Source organism: Doryrhamphus excisus, chromosome 4 (assembly GCF_030265055.1).
Source record: "Doryrhamphus excisus isolate RoL2022-K1 chromosome 4, RoL_Dexc_1.0, whole genome shotgun sequence".
NCBI lineage: Eukaryota > Metazoa > Chordata > Actinopteri > Syngnathiformes > Syngnathidae > Doryrhamphus > Doryrhamphus excisus.
Genome location: NC_080469.1, coordinates 1,702,218 through 1,723,524, shown reverse-complemented (window position 1 = coordinate 1,723,524; position 21,307 = coordinate 1,702,218). Strand labels below are relative to the sequence as shown.

The following is a 21,307-nucleotide window of genomic DNA, read 5'->3' as shown; positions in this document are numbered from 1 at the left end:
CTATTTAATCACGAGCTTATTATCACGTACTATTTAATCAAAAGACCATTTTGTTTCCAGAAAATGTTCCGTTTATTACATGTATTATATCTAAACAGTTTAAACACAATAATTATTTTAAAAATATTTCAACAATAATATTTTATCAACAGTCTTATCTTATCAATGTCTGACAATTAAAGTTCCATTAATCAAGTTTGGGGTTTTTTTGGTGACTGGAGAAGCACTCGTGCGCTGTTCTCTGATTGGTTGTTTCACGGGCTCTGAGTGGACAGCTACGGGGGCTGATACTGGACATGATTAAACTCTATATTTCATCAGTATCACCGCACTGGGCTTTGACACGGTATCATTTGGGCCTTTTCCCGTATCATTCATGGGCGGTTTAATACTGTAGTATGTGATAATAAGATCATCACATGGTTAGTCTGGTATCAGGCCCAGTATCAGCCCTCGACCTCGACCATGTGATAACCTATAAGTACTGCATGTACATTAGTGTGTACGTTTTATGTCGATACCCGCTCCTTGCATTCCACATGTCGCTTGTGTGTTATTTTTGCACGCACAAATCGTTCTTAACAGCCGAATAACAAACGAACAAAATCGCTGCTGCATGAACGGAGCCCCGAGGGTTAAAATGAAAGTTAAACCGAAGACAATGCACATGAAAATCAGCCGTAGCACATTAGCAACTTCCTCTCCAAACGACTCTCATTACGGATGCAGCCGCTCGCCAATAAGGCTCATGTTGACAAAGGCATTATGCAGGTATTGTTTCTAGCGCGTTGCAGTGTTGCAGAGTCGCTGGAGCAGTTCCGCTATAGAGGCTTTTTGTTTGAAATGAATGTGCAAATTAGTTATTCTGCCTACAGCCAGACCGCATGCCAAATATATATATAATATTTGATAAAACCTCCCATTTTTTATTCCCTCCAGGAAGCTGCAACTTTAATCTCTTAACCTCATTAGGCCTTGTGCCTAATATGGACTGGAGCTCAGTGCAGTCCAATCCACGGCTTTGTCTACGTGAATAGATCCAATTTTAAGATTTCAAAACATGAAGCAGGGGAACCCCAAGGACAAACACAACACTATACAGCAGAGTCAAAATATCAGGAAATATTTTTACTTAGTATTTACTGTACCAGAGGTGAGGACTCACGTCACATGACTTGGAATGGTGTCATACTGTTTATAGATACAGTTTCCTGCGTAATTGCATATTGACTAATAATGGTATTTTTATCAGAATATTCATTATATCATGTGAAAAAACTAATGAAGTCCTATGATGGCAAAATACTTCTAATTTTACTAGAATTTTACTTTAAATTTAATAATAATAAATAATACATTTAATAATAATAATTTAATAATTATAATAATCATTTCCTAAACATGTGAGAATATTGGGAGAAAAAAAATGTAATTATTTTAAAAAAAGTATTCGAATTAGGAGAATAAATTAGCAATGTTAATGGGGAAAAATTATGTTTTTTTTTAAATCTAAAAAATGTTTTTTTACTTTTAAGAGTAAAAAAAAAAGTAGCAATATTGGGAGAAAAAGTTCTAATATGAATGAGAAATTAGGAGAATAAATTAGCAATGTTAATGGGGAAAAAAATTATGATTTTTTTTAAAGATAAAAATCTAGCAGAATTCTGAAAAAAAAATACTTTTAAGAGTTTAAAAAAAGTAGCAATATTGGGAGAAAAAGTTCTAATATGAAGGGCAAAAAAGTTGCATTTTTACAAGAATTAAATGAGAATTTTACGAAAATAAATCATAGAAAATTGGGAGGAAAAAAATTAATATAACAAGAAAAAAAAGTGGAATTTTCCTAGAATGAAGTTCTACAAATGAGAGCATGAAGTCGGAATTTTAAAATACAGAATCAAAGTTAGTCAAGGAGAAAGTAATAATGGAAGACTAAGTTGTACTGTCACAACAACAACAACAACAACAACAAAAAATCATAACTACACGGAAAAGGTACTAATAATGACTTTTTTAATCTTAAAAATATGAGTTATCCCATAATAAATTTTGGACCTTCACTCATCCATGTTAAGGTTAATAGTACTACATTATAATATTAATATATTATAGTATTACTAACACAAGAAAACAAGAACAAGAAAACATTCATTATTTTATATATACTGTGTACATTTGAATACATTAAAGGAATCTTTAATTATTAAATTATAATTTATTTTAAATTAAAAAAAGACAACATAATTTGTAGTAGTTATTACATTTGCAGGAAATGAAGGATGCGGGGTTGATCCTTCGTCCACCCGTGATCAGGTCCAAGTATACGTACTGATGCTGTGCCATTAGGTTAATGTACATTGTAAGAATATTTACAGATTTTCTACCAGACCAGTACGCCGTATTGTTCTGCGGGGAGCCTGGACTGACACCCAGTGAGTTGAATATCCTGATATCTGTGGTAAAAGAAACTGAGAAGGCTCCTTTCCATCTCGGAGAACCAGCATCATCCAATTCACAGCATCAATTCCCCACAGAAGAGCAGTTTCACTTGCAGATTACTATCATGGATTTGCTTCACTGAAAAACGGAGCAGATCATTCCTTCCCCTTCCATTCATCTCCTGACAGCGCCCTTCAGTCATACAGTTGCTTTATCGCTGTGGGGGGAGGCGGGCAAAAGCAACAGCAAAATAAGAGTGTAGAGTGTAGAGTGTAGAGTGTAGAGTGTAGAGTGTAGAGAGTAGAGAGTAGAGTGTGGAGTGTGGAGTGTGGAGTGTACAGAGTAGAGAGTAGAGAGTAGAGTGTAGAGTGTAGAGAGTAGAGTGTAGAGAGTAGAGAGTAGAGAGTAGAGTGTAGAGAGTAGAGAGTAGAGAGTAGAGAGTAGAGTGTAGAGTGTAGAGAGTAGAGAGTAGAGAGTAGAGTGTAGAGAGTAGAGAGTAGATTGTACAGAGTAGAGAGTAGAGTGTAGAGAGTAGAGAGTAGAGTGTAGAGTGTAGAGTGTAGAGAGTAGAGAGTAGAGTGTAGAGAGTAGAGTGTAGAGAGTAGAGAGTAGAGAGTAGAGTGTAGAGTGTAGAGAGTAGAGTGTAGAGTGTAGAGAGTAGAGAGTAGAGTGTAGAGTGTAGAGAGTAGAGAGTAGAGAGTAGAGTGTAGAGAGTAGAGAGTAGAGAGTAGAGTGTAGAGAGTAGAGAGTAGAGTGTAGAGTGTAGAGAGTAGAGAGTAGAGAGTAGAGTGTAGAGAGTAGAGTGTAGAGAGTAGAGAGTAGAGAGTAGAGTGTAGAGAGTAGAGTGTAGAGTGTAGAGTGTAGAGAGTAGAGAGTAGAGTGTAGAGAGTAGAGAGTAGAGAGTAGAGTGTAGAGTGTGGAGAGTAGAGTGTAGAGTGTAGAGTGTAGAGAGTAGAGAGTAGAGTGTAGAGTGTAGAGAGTAGAGAGTAGAGTGTAGAGAGTAGAGAGTAGAGAGTAGAGAGTAGAGTGTAGAGAGTAGAGAGTAGAGAGTAGAGAGTAGAGTGTAGAGAGTAGAGAGTAGAGAGTAGAGTGTTCAAGAGTAGAGAGAGTAGAGTGTTTATTCAAAAATTGAATAAACAATAACTGCCCAAATAGCTGCTTGAAACGCTGCTGAAAAAAACAGCAGAGACCAGCTACCAGCATGAGCGCCATAGACCAGTATACCAGCATATGTTGTGTTTTCCTGCGGCAAATATTGCGTTTTCGTGCTGGTCCACCAGCATACACCAACATGGAAATTATGCTATGCTATGCTATGCTGGTCCATCAGCATGAACCAGCATAGACCACCAGCGTGGTCCACCTGCAAATCCAGCATACACCAGCATGGTCCACCAGCTAAACCAGCACTGACCAGCAAACTGCAGCATAGACCAGCATCATTTCCGTGCTTTCCATGTTAAGTCCAACTTTTGCCTTTCAAACTTCCAATGAAAATAATTTAATATCAATCTGTACATGAAATGTCATTCAAATCTGATCACTTTAACCTGTATTTTCACGTATTTATGAATTAATACCAATGAGATGAATTTTCTGCAGAAAAAACTTATTATATAAAAAAAAAAATACAAAAAAAAAAAATACAAATAATTTTTTTTTTTTTTAACCAAAACTCTTCAAATCTGCCAGAACGTTTTGAATATAGAGAGAACCTTGAGGAAATAAGAACTGAAGGCCTCCGCGATTTAAAATTTTCATGGACACAATCTTTTGAACGATTGCTGCTTCGTAGGAGGCATCAAGGTTGGAGGTTTGTGTAAAAAGGCACAATACCGTGACTGATGGTGCACACCTTATGAATCTACTAAGATACTACCATTTAAGGTTCTGGTTAAAGTATAAAAATGATACTGTGATACGGTTCTGTACCCTAGCCCAGTGATTTTCAACCAGAAATTGTCAGGTGTGCCGTGAGGAATTATCCAATATCACTTTTTATAATTAACATTCACGCATACGTGGACTCAAATATTCCAATTGCATTTGGTTTATTTGCTCAAACGGAAAAGAATGTAACCTTTGTATACGCCTCATTCCGAAAGAATAGTGCCAATCCGAATGAATATATAATCGGATTAATCGGAATATTCCTTTCCCTAATCCGATTGCGGTATCTTGTAGCCGCTCAAAACGGAAAGTTGTCAGACTGCGTTCTTCTTCTTCTGTTGTTTATTGGCGGTTGGCAAGCAGCTTTTGAATGTAAACCAGGGGTGGGCAAACTATGGCCCGGGGGCCACATCCGGCCCGCCAAGTGATTGAATATGGCCCGCCTGTTTTTTTTAAAGTATTTCATTTAAATTTATCGTACAACCTGGCATCATGGCTTGAGCCAACCTTTTGATGGTTGAAGTAGCTGTTTTATCAATATTGTTATTTGATGTGGTCTGTTACAAAGTGCTCCTGAAAAAAGGGACACAAGCACAATAAAAAAAAATAAAAATAAAAAATTATAAAACAATTTAAAAAATAAAAACAAAAAATATTAATTCATTCATTCGTTCATTGTTATGAACCCTTCTTTTGTTTACTGTTTATAGATACAGTTTCCTTACTGGATTGACTTCTTGCGTACTGACCGATAATGTTATTTTTGTCAGAATATTCATTATATTATGTGAAAAAAATAATGAAGTCATATGATGGCAAAATACTTCTAATTTTAATAGAAATTTACTTTTAATTTAATAATAATAATTTATTAATAATAATCATTTGCTAAACATGTGAGAATATTGGGAGAAAAAATATATGTAATTATTTAAAAAAAAAAGTATTTGAATTAGGAGAATAACTTAGCAATGTTAATGGGGGAAAAATTATGATTTTTTTAAAGATAAAAATCTAGCAGAATTCTTAAAAAAAAATACTTTTAAGAGTAAAAAAAAAGTAGCAATATTGGGAGAAAAAGTTGTAATATGAAGGGGGAAAAAAGTTGCATTTTTACAAGAATTAAATGAGAATTTTACGAAAATAAATCATAGAAAATTGGGAGGAAAAAAATTCATATAACAATGCAATATCGGTTCTAGCTCGTTCCTCCTATAGACTTAGTGATGTTTTCCAATGTAAAAAAAACATGCCGTGGCTCAAAAAAGGTTGAAAAACACTTCCCTAGCCTATCCTCAGCCGTGGCAAAACTAAATAAAATCATCTCTGGCTTGAAGATACGTTACTTCCCATCCATTCCCCGCAAGGAGTGCATAATGGAGGTAAGGTAGTGTATGATGGTGTGAGGTGTTTATTAGGTTAACAACGCCATTAACTGCCTCGCAAAGCAACCCTATAGCAATGATAACACCAATTGAGGCTTTAGAGGTCATTATGTTATATACGCGCACTCCTGGAAAAGCGAGCGGAGGTGCTAGAACAGGGGTGGGCAAACTACGGCCCGGGGGCCACATCCGGCCCGCCAAGTGTTAGAATACGGCCCGCCCGTTCTTTCCAAAGTATTTCATTTAAACTTAATGGGGTGACAGGGCCTTCTCCATTGCTGCCCCCACCCTACTGGAACTCTTTGCCCCATTCGCTGCGTGTTTGCCCTGACCTTCCCAGTTTCAAAAAACAACTAAAAACCCACCTCTTTAAATATGTTTTTAATGTCTAACTTTTTATACTGGTGGCACAGGGTCGTGTGGTTAGCGCGCAGACCTCACAGCTAGGAGACCAGGGTTCAATTCCACCCTCGGCCATCTCTGTGTGGAGTTTGCATGTTCTCCCCGTGCATGCGTGGGTTTTCTCCGGGTACTCCGGTTTCCTCCCACATTCCAAAAACATGCTAGGTTAATTGGCGACTCCAAATTGTCCATAGGTATGAATGTGAGTGTGAATGGTTGTTTGTCTATATGTGCCCTGTGATTGGCTGGCGACCAGTCCAGGGTGTAGTCCAGCACCCCCCGCGACTTGACTGCTGTGCACCGCTTTTACCCATGTTTTAACTGCGTATAAACGAATGAATGTTGTATTTTAATGTATCTTTTACTCTGTTTACTTGCTTTTATTCAAGTCCATTTTTCTGTAAAGCGTCTTTGAGTATTTTGAAAAGTGCTATACAAATAAAGTGTATTATTATTATTAATAATATGCAACCTGGGATCATGACTTGAGCCAACTTTTTGAAGGTTGAAGTAGCTGTTTGATCAATTTTGTTATTTGATGTGGTCTGTTGTTTACAAAAAGCTCCTTGAAAAGGGGACATATATCAGATTGCATGACATTTTTATAGATACAATAATTCCAGGTGGACTGTTACGTGTAAAATGTATAGTATGCCCCCCCCCCCCCCCCCCCCCCGTCAATTTTGTTAAATCAATGCGGCCCGCGAGTCAAAAAGTTTGCCCACCCCTGTGCTAGAAGTAGCTAAAAGTGCGGTTTAGGTGATGCCACTCGTTTGTCCAATCCAATCTTCTGTGCTGTCGTCAATCCCTAACATGACCACACAAATACGCATTATTCCAACATGTTCCCCGCATAAAAATGTATGCTCCAAAAATACTCCATGTGCAATATATTCACTTCCTGTTACATGCACAACTCGTTATGTACTTTTGCATACAGGCGCTGTAATGACAGTACTGTACAAACACATTACAATCATGCCAGATGGCAGCGCTGGGTGCATAGTGCACAATAATTCTTCATCAACATGCGTCCCACATGGCAGCATATACACACTATAGATACACACCCCCATACCAACAGCTCCCTCGCAGATATGGGCTACGAAGGCAAAAGCGGTTCCTCAGTGATAACATTCATAAACAGGAAGGTCAGGGTATTCTGCTCCGTGGGTTACTGCTGAGTGATAATATCACATACAGTAGAAGTGGGTGTACCATCCATCCATCCATCCATTTTTATACCACTTACCCTCACTATGATGGAGCCTATCCCAGCCGACTTCGGGCGAGAGGCGGGGTACACCCTGTACTGGTCGCTAGCCAATCACAGGGCACATAAAAGACAAACAACCATTCACACTCACATTCATACCTATGGACAATTTGGAGTGGCTAATTAACCTAGCATGTTTTTGGAATCCCCCCCCCCCCACACACACACACACTCACAAGAACATGCAAAAACCACAGAAATGCCCGAGCAGAGAATCGAACCCACATCTCCTAGCTGTGTGGCCTGTGTGCTAACCACTCGGCACGGTGCGGCCAAATGTATCAATCTAAATATGAATATTATCAAAAGGGGTAGTATCGGTATTGGGTTGATATTTTTCAGTTATATATGTTTTTTTTTTTATCTTTTTCTTTCATTCTGTTGTATTCATAATGTATATATTTTGTATCTGGACCAATTAATTGATTAATCAACAATTAATCGACTATCCAGCTAATCAACTACAAGTTTGGCAGTCCATTATTTATTTTTTTAAATTTTAAATCAAAAATATTCTTTCATTTCAGCCTCTCATGTGCGAATAGTTTTTAAATGAGTCGTTCATGAAATCAGATGATTATCTTTTGTATTTTTGGAAAAAAACAAAATATTCGCACACATCAGCTTCGACTTTGGAAAACAACGTTTGACTCTTTTCTGATATACGGCGGACCAAACCACTATTTCTTCACTTTTTGACTCACGGCCACATTGGGTTAAAACAGGGGTCTCAAACTCAATTTACTTGGGGGCCACTGGAGCTCGGGTCTGGGTGAGCCCCCCCCCAAAAAAAAAACACATTTATTAAAAACAAAAAATTTGGTTCCAATTTTCTACAATAAAAGTGACCTAAACGGTAGCCTCCAAGTTATTTCCTTTAAACTTAAAAAGCCAAAAACTTACCACTTCCACACGGATAGGGAGGATAGCTATTAACAGTTATTTAACCTTTAACATGAACATGAATCAAACGTAATAATTTTTTCTGGGTACATGATACCATACAGCATCCATATCAAACTTGCGCGGGCCGCACTAACATTAAACTTTCATATCAAGGCGGGGGCCTCAAACTAGTGTCCTGCGGGCCACATTTGGCCCGCGGGCCGTGTGTTTGAGACCCCCGGGTTAAAAGATCTGGCCAAGAGGCTGTCCATAATTTTTTTATTAATTGTTTATTTTTGTAATTTTATTAAATGTTTACAATAAAATGTAACTATGCATTTATGTTTCCTGATAATATTGTCTTTTTTGACATATATCATAGCCTATAAATATGATTTTTTTTAATCTTCAAATCTGTAAAATATACTATGATACTATTGGGAGAGTGAGTACCACAAGATACCCAGCATGCCTTGAGGCAGAACTATATGGGTGTATATTGTCATGGATATTTTGCAGGGATATACTGTATATTTGTATACACTCATGGTGTAGTAGGTAGTTTACATTGTGCATCGCTTGTTTTGACGTGTTGTGTTGTTCGGCATATGCCCCGCCTCTCCCCCAAAGTCAGCTGAGATAGGCTGCAGCATCCCCCAAGCGGGATAGAAAATGGCCGGATGGATGAAAGAGACCCTTGTTGGGAGATACCATCTTCAGGCTATTTGGATTGCAATCTGCCCCAGCAACAGCTTTAATTTGGGCCAAGGATCATTACGTGTCTTGACGGACAGCTAATCGGATCTTCCGGCTCAGGACCGGTGACATTTTTTTGGGGGGGTCTGTCACTTTTGACTTTTGTGTTCCATAACCCTCAGGATATTTGAAGAAGTTTCAAGTGACTTGTCTTACTGCGTCCAACCTCTGAAGCAACGGCACGTTGCCAGACGTCTTGCTTGTGCAGCTCAGCTAACCAATCGATGTCTTTGCCATCAAGAGATCATGACGGTGCAAATAGCAGAGAAAAAGATTTTGGCTTTTAAAGGCTACGGTCTTAAATTTGCAGCTGCGTCATTTTAAAAAGGGAACTTTTTCCACTTTTCTGACCTATAAAGGTCGTTACAATGTTGTTAAACCATGCTAACGTTTCATATAATGAGGTTTCTCACATTTGGAAGTGAGCCTCGAAAGAAGTTTGGGGTAGAAACTGGAAACGCTAGGTTTCAGAGGACGTAGTAAAAATGGGAGCATGCAGACACTATGTAGCACTTTTAGTGCAGGAGGAACTTTTGTTGTGTGTGTGTGTGTTAAAACCCTGATAGGAACATCCCTATTGTATACAGCAGGGGTGCTCATTAAGTCGATCGCGAGCTACCGGTCGATCGCGGAGGTGGTACTGGTCAATCGCTGGTCGATCGCTGGTCGATCGTGGCATGACATTAAAAAAATATCCCAGCATCAATGCCCTCACTTGATTGACATACAGGGCAGCCATTCAGATGACAACTGAATGTTGCCCTTCGGGCGACCAATCAAATCAAACGACGTCTCTAAGTGCAGCAGAACTTACGATGTCAGCCTATCATCCATCCCCGTTACTTGATTGACATACAGGACAACCAGTCAGATGACAACTGAATTTTGACCTTTAGGTCACCGCTCATGCGTAAACAACGATGCAAAGTGCTAAGCTAGTCGGCGAATTGCGTCAGATTTTAAGCCCTCGCTAAAGTTTATGGTCACTAAAATGAGTGAAGGAGCTGGACCAAGTAAAAAGGCAAAAACATATCACTTCCATACGGATATGGAATATTATACGGATATTATGATACAGAATTATCCATAACTGATAAACATTTGGAAGTGTGCTTGAGGCTGGCTATCAGCAGCTACTGTCCGGACTATGCATCCCTGGCTGGTTCAATTCAGTGCAAGTCATCAAAGTAAACTCAGGTAATTACAAAAAATGTTAATAGTTAATTATGTGTGTTTTGCAATATTGTCTCATTTGGTTATGTAAGGTACATCAACATACATTGTACGTACAAATAATAATAATATATGTTTTGCATTTTTGTAGTGGGTAGATCATTTTGACTCGGTCATTTTAAAAGTAGCTCGCATGCTGAAAAAGTGTGAGCACCCCTGGTATACAGTATGTTTGCGCTAGTGCTAAATAGCGCCATTCCTCCAAGGAAAGCTGAACTGACTCAATTAATTAAAGTCACAACAAGAAGAATGTGCACGGCAAAAGTCTAGGTTTTTTTAGACCAAACAAGGACAATTAACAAAAGACAATTATTCCCTCGACAGAGCACGGGGAATGCAGATATCCTCAAACTCCCAAGTTGAAGGTGGTCATCACCATTAGGGAAAGTGCAAAGACAAGCAATGAAAAATTGTTTCCCTTGCTTTCCCGGGCATATGCCACCGTACACTTAGTCAGCAATGGCAGTCGGTGTCCTGCCGCCTACGTCCCACACATGTTGTATATGGAAGATTTTAAAACGACAATGAAATCCCTATTCACACAGAGCTGCAGAGACAAGTGGAAAAAGTCTAGTTTGCACGGCGGGCCATACCACATGCTTGTACACCTGTCATTCTGCAAAAGTGTGGTTTTAACACTGTACTTGTACATATGTTAGGGTAAAGCATAAGGGTATGCAGGCAGCAACAAATGTATACTTTGATGGTGTATCGTGATTGACATTGATCGTATTTTTAAAAGTCCTTCCATCCCAAAAAAAAAAAAAAAACAGTGAGAGCTGGAGTACTCCTAGTCACATAGGGACAAACCAATCATATGTGCATTTACAGTTTGTATGTAAATTAACATGCTTTTTTTTTTTACATGGAAATACAGTAAACCTGGGATATATCGGATTCAATTGTTCCCACTGGTTTTGTCCGATATAAGCGAAATCCGTTATATGCGTATACCGGAAAATGTCCGTTTTACGCATATATGGGATTTATATCCGGTATATGCGTAAATGGGATTTTATCCGTTATAAAAAGGCACTTCCTTGACTATGTTTCCAATGTACCTGGACGCGCAGGCAACGCTGCAAACGCTGCAAATGACGTCGTATAGCGGCCTGTCACGATTCGGCGAATCGGAGCGCCACGATGCGGCCATCCGATATATGCGAGGGAAATTTCATGGAAATGCATTGGAACGGGACTGGAGATTTTGTCCGAAATAGGCGAAATCCGTTATAAAAAATCCGATATATGCAATGAATTTTTATTGGAAATGCATTACAGAAAAATCGGTTCTTTTTTATCTGTCCGTTGTGAGCGAATTTCCGATATATCCGAGTCCGATATATCCGAGGTTTACTGTAACTGAAGACACATACAGAGAAAGGACTAGACCAAACCCATAATCAATAAGCAATAATGCCTTGTTGAGTATTTCAAAGACCTAATCATTTCACATGTGACTGCGCTGGAAATGTAATTGTAATTTCAGAAGATTTATAAATTACAAAATTTACAAAATTTTTGTTAAAGAGTCTTGAACCAGTCATGATGTGCTATATATATCACTATATTGACACTTACTATGGTACCCATTATGGCATTGGATGCTCATATCACCAAGTACTTCGGTACGGGACAAATAAGTTTAAAAAAAAAAAAAACATATTAGGAAAGCAGGAAGTGAACAAATGTAACAGTTACTGATTGTAAAAGTACCAGATGGAGGGGTAGGATTTAATAAGCTTTGCTTCTTCCTGCTCCTTTTGGACATGTGGAACTGTGTGGCCCGCAGGACACTAGTTTGAGGCCCTCGTCTTGTTTGATATGGATGCTGTATGGTATCATGTACCCAGAAAAAATTATTACGTTTGATTCATGTTCATGTTAAAGGTTAAATAACTGTTAATAGTTATCCTCCCTATCCGTGTGGAAGTGGTAAGTTTTTTGGCTATTTAAGTTGAAAGGAAATAACTTGAAGGCTAGCGTTTAGGTGGCTAGCTCTCTAGTTTGCGAGTTAGCATGTGTCTCAAGACCCTGCAGTTGCGCAATATGTTGTAAATAAAAAGAGTATAAATGTGACTATAGTCGTGTTTTGTCATGTCTACAGGGCTCTAATAATGCTTTGTTCATTTTAATATGAAAAAAATCATTTGTCTACCCACCAACTATATGTGGTTTAAGTTTTTATTATTTGCCGTTTTATTATTATTATATTTATTTATTACTGATTGATTGATTTTCTTTATTCTTGATTTGTTTATTTATTTTTCATCTTATTTTGTGCAGAAAAATAAAAATTAAGATATTTGAGAACAGTGGAATGTTTTATCAGAGCTTTTATTGTAGAAAATCGGAACCAAAGCACTGAAAAAGTTTGTATATTTTTCTGTTTTTAATAAATGTGTTTTTTTTTTTTTTTTTTGGAAAACCTGATGCGGCCCAGCCTTGCCCAGACCCTAGCTCCAGTGGCCCCCGGGTAAATTGAGTTTGAGACCCCTGATCTATCGGGTGTCTCGACTTAAACTTCCCACAACTGCGCTGATGTCCTTAAGTAAAATAATGCATGGTAATACCTCATCCTCGTCATCCTCACCTACCTCCTGCTAAATGTTATCTGCATTGCATATTTTCTGGTAAGCCACTTTCTTCGTGGGTGACATTTAGCACCGTTGAACAGGAAATCTTTCTTGATATGAGATGGTGTAGCTGCCACATTTGTAAAGCTGAATAGTCTTTTGCCTTATTCTGTTAAGGTTTGCTCGCCACTGCCTTTCCACACATTTGCTGCCAACAGCTTCTGACCTTGAACTGTCTCTCAAGCCCGGATTATGCTCCCGCGCTGAGGAGCCGGCATATGCAACCCCTGTTTGCTCCTCTTTCAAAAAAAAAATCTTAAGCTCCCGTTGTGGTGACGCTAACCGTAAAGACTGGGATTGGCCGACCTGTGCATTATTTCCTGTGTGGATATGACTTGTTCAGAAGACACACTGCACATATTCATGATTTTCATTAATATTGAGGCACTATGCAGGAATATACTAAATCTTTCAGACCTCCCATTCATCGACCAAACCTGCTGTCAGAACATCTCCATAGCCTCAGCTCTGACAGCTTGGTGGAGGGTCACTTTGTATCCAAGTCTTCGAGGTTACACCATCCACTCACTTACCGATTTAGAACAACACAAACATCATCGTAAATTAAGAAAAAAAATATCACACTTCATATCATGGAAGGAGGGCTGCACGGTGGAAAAGTGGTTAGCATGCAGACCTCACAGCGAGAAGACCAGGGTTCAATTCCACCCTCGGTTCCACTCCGGTTTCCTCCCACATTCCAAAAACATGCTAGGTTAATTAGCCACTCCAAATTGTCCATAGGTATGAATGTGAGTGTGAATGGTTGTTTGTCTATATGTGCCCTGTGATTGGCTGGCCACCAGTCCAGGGCTCCAGGGCTCCAGCACCCCCGCGACCCTCGTGAGGATAAGCGGTAGAAAATGACTGAATGAATGAATGAATTTTCGGTGTTAGAAACTGTCGTCTACGACCTTGTAAATACAGTTGTTAGCATCATTAGAGCACTCTAGACATGAAATAACACCCCTATATTCACCTTTAGACACACATTGCCCAATATATTGCCCAATATCGTGAGGATAAGCGGTAGAAAATGAATGAATGAATCATGGATGGAAGGACAAAGGCATCATACAGAAAAAAAATGAGACAGCAGTGTGTGTGTGTGTGGGGGGGGGGGGGGGTGGAGATTTACATTTTCATGCTCTACAATAATTGCGGTACGGTGGTTAAACAGATTTGTTGTGATGCTGGTTTTTGAAGGGCACCGATCGCCGACATACAGTACCTTGCACATCGACTTGATTAGAGCTCCCCAAACCACTTCCACACAAGTCTGTGTTTAGCGTTACGGTTTGTTGTATGGGACAGCGTTGTTGCTACGCTGCAGCGTAATTCAGGTTTCAGTGTGGCCCGTTTACGTTTCATTTCTTCACTCTTGTCAGCCTGATTGCAGAATCCTGTATCAGATTTCTATTTAGCTACACATCCTCCTGGAAGCTTTCTATCGTGGAGCCCGACTCCCCCACAAACACTATCATGCTGATCTGTGATCTGCAAGAGACCCTGATTGCAGTGTTCAGCAATCACGTGAAGAGCAGTGAGGAATGAGTCTGATTCTCCCCCCCTTGAATTGCACATATAGAAGTGCATATAAAGAAGTTGAGGAAGGCATCACGGAATCTGGAATATGTCCTTTGTGCTTCTTCTTCTTCTTCTTTAACCAACGTAGGACATCACCCGCAACGCGGTATGCAGTATTTTTAGTGACGTGCAATGAGGTTCATGACTTGATTAAACGTAAATACAATTAAATACAATACTCATTAATAGGAAATAAAAAATGAATAGATTGGTTATCTTACATTTGACTTAAGGCTGTCCAGCTAGCATTGGAGTCAAAAAAACAAACACAAACAATGGAAGGACGGCAGTGACAAGCACCCCCCACTCCTTCAGGATGAAGTTAGTACTGCATGCGCCTCCCGTTTCCTGATGTTTCTGTGTATTTTTTTTCCAATTAACACGCAGTCAGGAGATCGGAAATGCCTGGGTTCGATTCTAAATGGTATTCTAAATGAAATGAGAAACATTTCAGAATAGCGTCATAAAATCATGACGAAAAATAACGTTGAAATTGGCAAAGAATAAAGTTATAATTTTTGGAAAATTTGATAAAAACAGCAGAAATGGAAAAAGTACCTGTAATTTTACAAGGAATGTCAAAAAGTCGGGCTGCACGGTGGTCATGTGGTTAGCGTGCAGACCTCACAGCTAGGAGACCGGGGTTCAATTCCACCCTCGGCCATCTCTGTGTGGAGTTTGAATGTTCTCCCCGTGCATGCGTGGGTTTTCTCCGGGTACTCCGGTTTCATCCCACATTCCAAAAAAACATGCTAGGTTAATTAGCGACTCCAAATTGTCCATAGGTATGAATGTGAGTGTGAATGGTTGTTTGTCTATATGTGCCCTGTGATTGGCTGGCGACCAGTCCAGGGTGTACCCCGCCTCTCGCCCAAAGACAGCTGTGATAGGCTCCAGCATACCCACAACCCTCGTGAAAGATTAGAAATAAATCTCATTTTCTCAAGAGGTCTCATTTTAGATGAAATAAATCAATTGCTATACATAACCCAGACAAAAAAATAACAAAATTAGAACATTGGGGTATCTGTAGATTAGCCGGTTCAATCTGTGCCAGAAGTCAACAAAGAACAGAACATGGCTTCTCCGTGCGACGGATTGACAACAATGTTGAAGTTGTCACCGCAAGGCCATACAGGAAAAGCTAAAGTTTATGATTAGATTTGAGTTGTGTATTGAGGAATATGCATTGGTACTCACGACCGTACTGTAATTGGCTGGGGGACATTGTCAGCTTTTCAGCGCTTGGTGATTCATCAGTCTGGTTGGTAAATAAGAGATGCTATCCGGTGTTCCTCGTGGCATTGAGGGCGCATGCTCTCATCAATAACATTCCAATCCGTGTCTGATCTCCACCCCTGATTAGCTGAAGCAATTCAATACACAATGTTGCTGACTATACCTGAGTCAGAACCGAGTGTTGCAGTTAAGAGCGTGCTTATCTGGTCTTGTGTTCACAACTGATAAGGTGCGCCGATGCCATTGTTGCCAGATGGGCTACAGCGAGGACATCCTCTGGCCGCTCTAATTGTTAATCCACCGGGGCGGTGCATGATGATCACAAGAAGGTGATCCAACAACCTTGACAAATTATAAATGTTTAGAGTTGAGGAGCATCACAGCTTAGACGTGTAGGTGGTCTTTCTCCAGAGCGAATCGGATCGAAGTCACTCAAACTTTAATAATATGCCCATTGCACCACACACTCTAATGGACTTGGTGAACCTTTTTTGAACCGGACATCTTATGTTAGCTCTAAAATAAAAAACATACTATATATTTTTAATTTAGATCTTCCAGAATCTGCACCTAATCCAGCTGTATTTCCTTTGATTTGTGCTTCCTGCCAAACGGTCGGTTTTAAATCATTCCACCCACCCCTTTGTATTGAGTTGTTGTCTCCTATAGAGCGGCTACACACAATAACGCGCACAAAAAAAAATATAGATCTTCCAGAATCTGCACCTAATCCAGCTGTATTTCCTTAGATTTGTGCTTCCTGCCAAACGGTCGGTTTTAAATCATTCCACCCACCCCTTTGTATTGAGTTGTGGTCTTCTATAAAGCGGCTACACACAATAACCTGCACAAAAAACAATATAGATCTTCCAGAATCTGCACCTAATCCAGTTCTATTTCCTTTGATTTGTGCTTCCCTGCCAAACGACTGGTTTTAAATCATTCCACCCACCCCTTTGTATTGAGTTGTGGTCTCCTATAGAGCGGCTACACACAATAACCCGCACAAAAAAACAATAGATATATTCCAGAATCTGCACCTAATCCAGCTGTATTTCCTTTGATTTGTGCTTCCTGCCAAACGGCCGGTTTTACATCATTCCACCCACCCCTTTGTATTGAGTTGTGGTCTCCTATAGAGCGGCTACACACAATAACCCGCACAAAAAAACAATATAGATCTTCCAGAATCTGCACCTAATCCAGCTGTATTTCCTTTGATTTGTGCTTCCTGCCAAACGGTTGGTTTTAAATCATTCCACCCACCCCTTTGTATTGAGTTGTGGTCTCCTATAGAGCGGCTACACACAATAACCCGCACAAAAAACAATCTAGATCTTCCAGAATCTGCACCTAATCCAGCTGTATTTCCTTTGATTTGTGCTTCCTGCAACAACATCAAATTAAAATCACTAAATGAACCACCACTAGAACCAGCATGTGTTTTTCACACATTGGTGCGCCACACAAATATGCACATTAGCACTCAATAACGTCATCAAATCTCACTTTTATGCATTCCCACCTAGCATCAGCATGTGGGACCAAATATGAGGTGAAACTTTTTGAAATAAATAATGGCCCATATTTCCGAAATTGGTATCTTTATATAAACTTTAATGTAGTTATTTGCAAATTATTTTTTTTTAGTGTTTTTTTGCCCGGTGGATGGGGACCCCTGCCTTACATCATGCTTGGGGATTACACATTTTGGCCACTTTTATAGAATTGGCTTCTTTAGTTCATAATTAAGATTAATTAAGATTAATCTCTACATCAACAAATGTAACAATTGTATCAAATTGTTTACCACAAAGAGATTACATACCTATTTATAACAATATAATAGCTTATTTCTATCTGTGATTAACTATGAGTTAACTCTGGACAAAATGTAATTCATGATTAAATATTCTAATCGATTGACAGCCCTACTATGGCTATTGTATTGGGTAATATGAGTGAAAGGTGACTATACAGGTGCTCTAAATTGATGCTGGAAATTCACTTATCACGGTCTTGTTTGGATCATGTAGCCACAATAAACGAGAGACTACTGTACATCTGACAGTACGTCTGCAAAACCATTTAAAGCCCAATCCATTTGGGGAAACCATAAATATAATTTACAGTAGTACAAGAATTGCTAAGATTGACATTTATTTGACTCATTAACCAGTTCTTTTCTGGTTAGTATGCAAAACTCGTTGCCTGTGTGTCTCATTTTTATGATCAGGTATGATATTGAATTTGTCGCGACCGAAAATGTCAGTATTTCCATGATTAATTTGAGCATGTCTACGCCGCATATAACTCAGGTTATGCCAATCTGTGGAAATATGGCGAGTAATGAGGTCACACGGCTTCATCTTACCAGTGGTGATGTCTTTATACTCGTGGGAAAAGTGCTCATTCTGGTGAACCCATTCTCCGTTGCATTTAAAGAAGATCTGCAAGGCTGGTGTGGCTCGACAGCGCAGTTTAATGGGATTGCTCTTGACGATGTAGGCGTCCTCTGGCTCCTGGATGAAGTGTGGCAGGGTGCCCTGCACTGGGGGTTGGGCTCCCGGGTGAGCGTCCCCTGTTGCACCTGCAAGCAAACAATTAAGTTCATCGATTGAAAACAGCATCATTCACAATAACCTCCTCATGTGCATATTGTTTTACTTGCGCAGTGTCAACAGTGACTGTCAACAAATGTAAAAATGATTGCTGTTTTGAATTCCCCATTCATTAAAAAAAAAAAAAAAAATTCCATTTCAGAGGTAATTGTACACAGAGTACAAATCCATTCCATTAGTGCAAAACCGGTCCACTCAGAGCAATTTGCAGAAGAATACAATCGCAGCAAACCAAGTGGAGGGGGAATCAAGAGGGGTATGATTACTCAAATTGTGGCAGTGGAGTCTGAATGCAGAGTATCTAACCCACGGTTCTGATTTTGGCTTATACAAAAAGCAGCTTTTCACAGGGGTTAAATCACCAGCAAATGCCACATAAAAAATAATACAAAAATACAAGTACAGTAAACCTCGGATATATCGGACTCGGATATATCGGAAATTCGCTCACAACGGACAGATAAAAAAGAACCGATTTTTCTGTAATGCATTTCCAATAAAAATTCATTGCATATATCGGATTTTTTATAACGGATTTCGCCTATTTCGGACAAAATCTCCAGTCCCGTTCCAATGCATTTCCATGAAATTTCCCTCGCATATATCGGATGGCCGCATCGTGGCGCTCCCGATTCGCCGAATCGTGACAGGCCGCTATACGACGTCATTTGCAGCGTTTGCAGCGTTGCCTGCGCGTCCAGGTACATTGGAAACATAGTCAAGGAAGTGCCTTTTTATAACGGATAAAATCCGATATATACGCATATACCGGATATAAATCCGATATATGCGTAAAACGGACATTTTCCGGTATACGCATATAACGGATTTCGCTTATATTGGACAAAACCAGTGGGAACAATTGAATCCGATATATCCGAAGTTTACTGTATAATTTTATAGCAGTTTAGCAGTAGCAGTTTTTTTTTTATGCATATACAGTAAACCTCGGATATATCGGACTCGGATATATCGGAAATTCGCTCACAACGGACAGATAAAAAAGAACCGATTTTTCTGTAATGCATTTCCAATAAAAATTCATTGCATATATCGGATTTTTTTATAACGGATTTCGCCTATTTCGGACAAAATCTCCAGTCCCGTTCCAATGCATTTCCATTAAATTTCCCTCGCATATATCGGATGGCCGCATCGTGGCGCTCCGATTCGCCGAATCGTGACAGGCCGCTATACGACGTCATTTGCAGCGTTTGCAGCGTTGCCTGCGCGTCCAGGTACATTGGAAACATAGTCAAGGAAGTGCCTTTTTATAACGGATAAAATCCCATTTACGCATATACCGGATATAAATCCGATATATGCGTAAAACGGACATTTTCCGGTATACGCATATAACGGATTTCGCTTATATCGGACAAAACCAGTGGGAACAATTGAATCCGATATATCCGAGGTTTACTGTATTCTTTTCAATATCTCCTACTTATTGTGAACACTACATAAATACCGGGAAAGACAAAAAACTTTCGAATCTGATCAGTTTTTCAATCATTTTCCAACGCCGACATTCTGTGACGAGTATAGTCTTCAGCGAGTTATCGCATAAAAGTCCAGCGGTACTACACTTCATTACCCAAGCAAGTACAAGCTCAGGTCATGTTGCCCTGACATGATAAATGACTGATGATTTGAATGTTTTGTTTCGACATGCTCCCCTGACTCTCAGTCGTCGTCAACGAGTCGACATGTCGCCGGCGTCCCCGTATGCAGATTTAAACACAACGCATTCATCAGCCGCATGTGAAGTCAGGTGGAAATCTGGAACTGGAGGAGCATCAGAGCCGCTGTTAAAATTAATCAGTCTAATGAGGAAATTAGTGACTTATTGACGGCGCAGTCACTTTCTTCATTAAGAATGATATTTATGAGTATCCGCCATCCAATGGGACACAATGCGGGTTTATGGGGCGTAGTTTGCTACCGTGTTCCAATTATCCAGTACCTTTGAAAGTGACAGTACACGGTACATCACCAGTTGTTGTTGTTGTTCTATGTGAAGAAAAGGGCAGCATGTGCGGACTTGGACATGTTGGGGCTCTTTTTGTTCATGATGCAGGACTCTGTGACAGATTACAAACAATAAACGGATGCTTCAAGCGTTTCACAATATGTTTATATATGTTTTATGTTTAGAATAAAAGCTGGATTCAATGTAGTAATTTTAGTCGGAAATGCAAGGAGTCTCTGTAAAGGTGAACCGCACTTTAAAAAAAAAAAAATTATCATTTAAAACGCTACTGGCTGCACGGTGGTTGAGTGGTTAGCGCACAGACCTCACAGCTAGGAGACCAGGGGTTCAATCCCACCCTCGGCCATCTCTGTGTGGAGTTTGCATGTTCTGCCTGTGCATAAAAATAAATAATGGACTGCCAAACTTGTTGTTGATTACTTGGATAGTTGATTAATTGTTGATTAATCAATTAATTGGTCCAGATACAAAATATATACATTATGAATACAACAGAATGAAAGAAAAAGATTAAAAAAAAACATAGATAACTGAAAAATATCAACCCAATACCGATACATCTGGCCGCACCGTGCAGAGTGGTTAGCACACAGGCCACACAGCCAGGGGACCAGGGGTTCAATCCCACCCTCGGCCATCTCTGTGTAGAGTTTGCATGTTCTGCCTGTGCATGAAAATAAATAATGGACTGCCAAACTTGTTGTTGATTAGTTGGATAGTCGATTAATTGTTGATTAATCAATTAATTGGTCCAGATACAAAATATATACATTATGAATACAACAGAATGAAAGAAAAAGATTTTTTAAAAAAAACATAGATAACTGAAAAATATCAACCCAATACCGATACATCTGGCCGCACCGTGCAGAGTGGTTAGCACACAGGCCACACAGCTAGGAGATGTGGGTTCGATTCTCTGCTTGTGCATCTCTGTGGTTTTTTGGGGGGGTGTTCCGGCATTC

The 21,307-nt window shown here is 39.5% G+C and overlaps 1 protein-coding gene across 7 annotated transcripts in view; it reads right to left on the bottom strand.

Moving 5' to 3' along the window:
- unc5db (unc-5 netrin receptor Db) overlaps nt 1-21,307 on the bottom strand; it is a 230,153-nt gene that overhangs the window by 124,907 nt on the left and 83,939 nt on the right. For all 7 annotated transcript variants that reach the window (XR_009129570.1, XR_009129572.1, XR_009129571.1 and 4 more), the window contains exon 2: nt 18,103-18,318. Coding sequence is in view for 3 of the 7 variants with exons in the window: in XM_058070184.1 (XP_057926167.1) it covers nt 18,103-18,318 (216 nt within the window). In the remaining 4 variants the exon portion in view is untranslated. The remainder of the gene's footprint in view (nt 1-18,102; nt 18,319-21,307) is intronic.